The sequence below is a fragment of the Parasteatoda tepidariorum genome, chromosome 3 (assembly GCF_043381705.1).
Source record: "Parasteatoda tepidariorum isolate YZ-2023 chromosome 3, CAS_Ptep_4.0, whole genome shotgun sequence".
In the NCBI taxonomy this organism is placed as follows: domain Eukaryota; kingdom Metazoa; phylum Arthropoda; class Arachnida; order Araneae; family Theridiidae; genus Parasteatoda; species Parasteatoda tepidariorum.
Window position 1 is genome coordinate 19,247,149 of NC_092206.1, and position 6,116 is coordinate 19,253,264.

The following is a 6,116-nucleotide window of genomic DNA, read 5'->3' on the forward strand; positions in this document are numbered from 1 at the left end:
ACAGCATAACCACTTTACTATACTTAGACAGCAGTTTTAGGATTATAACAATATTCGTTTAAGAAAAACTGAACGAAATGGATACAGTCTTTGTGACTGCATTACCCATATTATTTCCACTTTAAACGTGGTAAATTATAATTTTTTTTGGAATAAAAAATATTTATGTAGTTTATAATGCGTATTCTAATTAAAATCGACTGAGCTTTCATTTCATCTATGTGTAACACATATCCCGTTACTTAACAGAAATAAATTACTTATGCACAAAAGTATATTATAAAGGATGTCCTGAAATTCACGCACGGGTTGAATTTTGCACCATTTGTGCAAATAATGTTGCCAAAAGAAAAAGACAAAGAGACAGCCTACAGTTCAGGGATACCAAAAAGGGAGCACTACACCAAAGAACACAATTATTTTATTGTTGAGCAATATTTACTGTTGAGTTATTCCATGGTCATGTAATTTCTCGTTTTGGGGACCATAATTGGCCGCCCAGATCACGCAAATTATTTTTTTAATGGTACAACGTTTATGCTAACAAGCCCATAACCATCCAAACCTTAAAGTTGTATCAAAGAAATTAAATAACATTTATGCAAAATGGTCACTGAAAACTTCGACAGAAAGTGCGTATGTACCGACAAAATAGTGGAGGCCATTTACCTGTTATATTGATCCATACAATACCATATACTTAATGACTTAAAATAAATTCACTATTTTTTTAATTAAAAACCCGTGCTTTCAATCGAAATTACTTCCTGCGTAAATTTTCGGACACCCTGTAGCAGTTATTTATATTGAGCCCGTGCCTCACGTAAAGATTTCATTATACAAATACATTTAGTTTCATAAATATGATCAACATTTCCTCATAAATGCAAAACATTTCTAGCAACATGAATATATACTTCTCTTTATATACAATACACATATTATACAATGCAAGAGTATTATATATTTTAACACTCTTTTGGGAGATCTAAAATCATTACTTTTGCCAAATAAAGAGATCGTTAAACAAGAGAAAGAAAAATAAATGGTTCCACTGTTATAAACTTGCAGTAGAATCTTTCTCCTAGAAACTTCTCTTTTTTTTTTTTTTGCAGAACACTTCATAATCCTCATGAAATGAACATTATCATAAAGGATTGATCGTTTCACTATCATAAAGAATTGAATGTTTTATTATCATATATAGAAATGAACTTTTCATTAACAAAAAGAATTGAATGTTTTATTATCATTAAAGAATTGAAAGTTTCATTATCATAAAGAGAACGTTTTATAGAAATGTCCAAGCTAAAAGCTGAACGATATATCACTGAGTGAAATAAATAAATTGTCGTTTGCACCATTCCTATTGGGCGATTCATATACGCATCTCAATAGAAACGTATTCCTATTGGTAGCAATCTTTAACTCACTGCTCGATTGCCAGTGAACAAGTAAAAGTGACGTCAGCTTCGACATCTTTATTGTAATGATGAATTGAACGTTCATTATCACAAAGAATTGAAAGTTTCATTATCAAAAAGCATTGAACGTTTCTTATATTATTTGTTTAAGAAAATTATGTTTATAATATTGATTTGGACTCGGCACAAGATTACTTAAAGTTCATTATAAGTAAATTAACTTGCAAATTTAATACAGAACTATGCCAAATGACTTGAATGATTGATTTATAAAAGCTTTATTAACTCAAAAGTTAATTGAAAATAAAATTTTATTTTAGTAAGAAAGAAAAAAAATTGGGGCCGGCTTAAAAAATAATTTTATTACTCGTAAACATAAAGTACCTTAATTTTCATGAATTGAAGATTGTATATGACTATTTTCCAATCTTCAAATCTGAGAATTACGAAATCTGAGAATTATTAAAACATTAAAGGAATATTTAAGGAGCTAAGGTCTTTTTTTTCATGTCGTATGTAATCAGATTTTATATTCTCCATTCTTTAATTATTCTTTGTTTCGGGTAGAAAGATCTACAGAGGTAAATTAAATTAGTTTTTGATTTTTTATAATAATATTAAGCCAGATCCTCCTAACAGTTTAGACATCTTTTATCAATAAAAATAAATAAACTCCTTCATAATACAAAAACGAGGTTTTTGAGAGGTTTTACCGAAACACATCACTTAATTATGGAGGGGATCTGAATATCTAATTATGGATTCAAAGTGTCTGAGACCTTTATTGTATATTTAAAATTCATATTTCGAAACATTCTTGTTAATATTAACCGTAAACGAAGTCTTACAGTCTTAACCGTAAAACGTGCAGTTTTATAAAATATTTCTGTAACCTCCAAAGCTCTGAATATACTCTGCATTTGATTATTCTATGTAACAGCAGCAACTTGCTCTTCGAAAGATGATATTGGAATGTGCAACATGAATAATGACAAAACTACTCGTTGTGAAAAAATAACACGTGCTGAGATTTTAAACAACTTTCTTAACATACCATTAAACAGTTTGAACGTTACAAGTATTTGGGTAAAAAACTGTTAGGGGTTGTTTATATCTAAAGAATATATCTATTAGAATATATCTAAAAATTGTGAACAAAGCAATATTCTTTTTTCTTTATCCCCTCATTCAATCATTGATACTAATAATACTAAAATGGCGAAAAGAATAAATGAACACCTCGCGCCTTTAAAAACAGCATTGTGACAGCAAATAGCATTGTGATTTGAATTTAGAAAAAAAAAAACACACATTAAAGAAACTTATATTGGTTTCGAAGCATAGGATAAGGTGTCCTCTTGAGAACTTAGAAACCTTTCCGCCTCTGAAACCTGGAAAATGTCTATTACTTTTGAAATCCAGGAAAGGTAGATCCATTTCGGTACTTAAATACTTATTCACTTATAAGACATTTAAAGCCTGAAGAGAATAGACATTACTTTTCGGAACCTAAGATATGTCTATCTTGTTGAGAAATCGGAAAATATTTATGCCCATTGAAATCTAGGAAAAGCCTGTCTCTTTTGCAACCTAGGAAATACATATTTCCTTAAGATATTCATAGTCTGACGTGAATAGACATTACTCTTCGGTACCTAGGAGACATCTGTCTTTTTGGGAAACAAGGAAATGCTAGTTCCCTTTTAGAAAAAGCCTGTCTCTTTAGGAACCTAGGAAATATATATCTCCTTGAGACATTCATAGTCTGACGTGACTAGACATTACTCTTTGGTACCTAGAAGATGTCTATCTTGTTGGGAAACTAGGAAATGTTAATCCCCTTCTAGGAAAATCCAGTCTCTTTCGGAACCTAGGAAATATATATCTCCTTGAGACATTCATAGTCTGATGTGAATAGACATTACTCTTCGGTACCTAGGAGACGTCTATCTTGTTGGGAAACTAGGAAATGTTAATCCCCTTCTAGGAAAATCCTGTCTCTTTCGCAACCTAGGAAATATATATCTCCTTGAGACATTCATAGTCTGACGTGAATAGACAGTACTCTTCTGTACCTAGGAGACGTCTATTTTGTTGGGAAACTAGGAAATGTTTATTCCTTTTAAAATCTAGGAAAAACTTATCTCTTTTGAAACGAAGAAAATACATATTCATTTGAGCCATTTGGAGTTTCGAGGAAATAGACATTTCCTTTAAGAATCTTGGAGATATTATACCTATCAGAATTCAAATTCGAAAACTGTTCTGAGTGAAAAGGTTATTAATTATACTTATAATTAATTGAAAATACCAACTGTTATGAGTTCGTTCAGAACGTATCCTTTGCTGTATGGGTTTTTCAGAACGCGCATTATGGGGTCGCATATTAATATTTAAGTGAGTAAAAGAGAAAAATGCATAATTGTATGACGAGGCTTCAATGACTAAGTCGGATTTAAAAAATATAAAGCCTGTTTGAGTGTCAGAGTAAATTACAACAAAAGTGAAAGACGTTTATTAGAAAACACTTTCAAGTTTCACTTGAAAATTAAATTTTTGTGATGTTTTTAATTCCGCTTTCCTTAGTAATACTTCGTTTAAGTTTGATAGCTCTTTTTTTTCCTTGATTTAGTATCCATTTGTTACTCCAAATATGCATATTTAATCTGTTTTAGTTTTGATAAGAATTTCAAAAATAAAAATATTTTAAGACAATTACAAAAAATTATGCAAATGAATAACGGTGTATGAGATATTAAATATGCTCTTAATCGAGTTTTCCTTATTAATACTTCGTTTAATTTTGATACCATTTTCCTTGATTTAAATTTATGATAAATTTAGTACTCCGAATTTATTACTCCAATATTATCAATTTATTACTCCGAATATGCATATTTAATGTGCTTTATTTTATTTTATTTACGAATGTGCTTTATTTTTGACAAGGATTCTAAAAATAATCATATTTCAAGGCAATTACAGAAAAATCTGTAAATGTATAATAAGATGTGAAAAAATAATAATAATGAAAAGTAAAAATATAAAATTTTTTATCTATAATTGGCGCTCGAACTTAACGTAATAAATTTTACTCGATTGATAGTTATTTACTTAATTAATGTTTCTTGATTAATTTCTGATTGGTGAACTTTCAAAAATATCCCATCACTAAATACTTTTAATAGTTTCTTTTTTCATCCATTATCCTCTTTCGTTGAGTGGATTTAAGCTCTAGAACAAAATCAACAGAACTAGATATGTACAACCTAAAACAAAGAACGTGTATAGTTTTTTTTAACTATACAACTTTCTTCTTGATTTTGAATCATTTTTAAACATGGAAATTTATACACATGATATAGGTCACAAAAATGAATTATATAATAATACTCTGGGTTACCTTTACAACTCTTTGGTGATGCATATCAAACTTGCAATCTTCGCCAAGAATATATTTTTCGATTTTTCTAAAATAATACATACTCTTACAGCACAGTTTGAGTTCGTAAAATCATATGTATGTCTTTCAAGTATCAAGAAGACATTTCTTTTTTTTTTTACAATCTAAACTCTTCATAAAACTTTCTGTGGCATATGAAAGCGTTTAAAAATGTCTCACTATTACTTCATGTGTTTAACGTCCGTTACATTTTTATTTTAAAAGTCTTTTTAAGAGAATAGATTTCATTATCAGCATCTGGCAACTAGTTAAGTCTCATGAAGACAGAATCTTTCCATCCTGAAGGTATTCTGAAGACAATCTTCAAGAAAGAATTATTTTGGCTTTGAAGAAGAAAAAAAAATTAAATCTCGACATTGAATTTGCACCTTTTGTTAAAAATGTCAATTGTATTTCGTTCAAAAGAAAGCTGCTTCCTTTAGAACGTGTACCTCCTACATCAGGCTACCGGGTTGACACCGGAGAAGCCGTCAAATGGCCCAGAAACTCGGTTTTGGTTTGCTAAACCGGTTCTAGAGAGCGAAGAATTGCTGCCCGTGTTGCAGTTGACATCAACGCAGACTTGATCAGCCATGTTGCCAAGGTAACGTCCAGATGTTCGGCTGTTCGATTCCCCAGCCATCTGCCTGACCAACTCACTTGGATCCAGAGATAGATTTGACTTTTGCTTGGTGTTGGCTTTCATTTTGTTAACATTCTCGCCAATACTTGGAGCCAAAGGGAGATCATCGATCGACCTTATACTTTCCGTTCGAACTGATGGTTTATGTGATCCACTACCACTAATAGATCCGTTGGGCTGATATTTTCTATTGGCATCAACACGATCACCTTTACGGTCTTCGTTGGGAGCCTGCAAATGGAAAAGTGTGTTTTATAACTACTATATACATACATAGTACAGTACAGAACCCGTTATCCGGAAATCAGAAAACCGGAAAACCAAAAAACCGGAACGAAATTCGATAAATTTTCCCGCCATTTTAAAATTTTTTTTTTTCCTTATAAGATTTTAGGATTTTTCTTTCTTTTTTGAAAGATGTTCACCTTACCATCATTTTGGAAATAATCATTAGTGTATTACTTCATCGTTTTTTCTTCTTTTTAAGATTATTTCTAAATATTTTTGTTCTTTTAGTTGGGTTTAACAATAAAAAAACGGCTTTTTGTAGCGATTCAGAAAACCGGAAAAATCAGTTATCCGGAATAGCGATGGTCCCGATCGTTCC

The 6,116-nt window shown here is 30.8% G+C and overlaps 1 protein-coding gene across 1 annotated transcript in view; it reads right to left on the reverse strand.

The window, feature by feature from the left end:
• Positions 1-1,977: 1,977 nt before the first annotated feature.
• The window catches only part of LOC107456001 (leukocyte tyrosine kinase receptor), a 219,144-nt gene continuing 215,005 nt past the window's right edge, over positions 1,978-6,116 (reverse strand). The window contains exon 29 of the mRNA XM_071178398.1: positions 1,978-5,740. Within this exon, the coding sequence (XP_071034499.1) occupies positions 5,327-5,740 (414 nt within the window). The 3' untranslated portion in view covers positions 1,978-5,326. The remainder of the gene's footprint in view (positions 5,741-6,116) is intronic.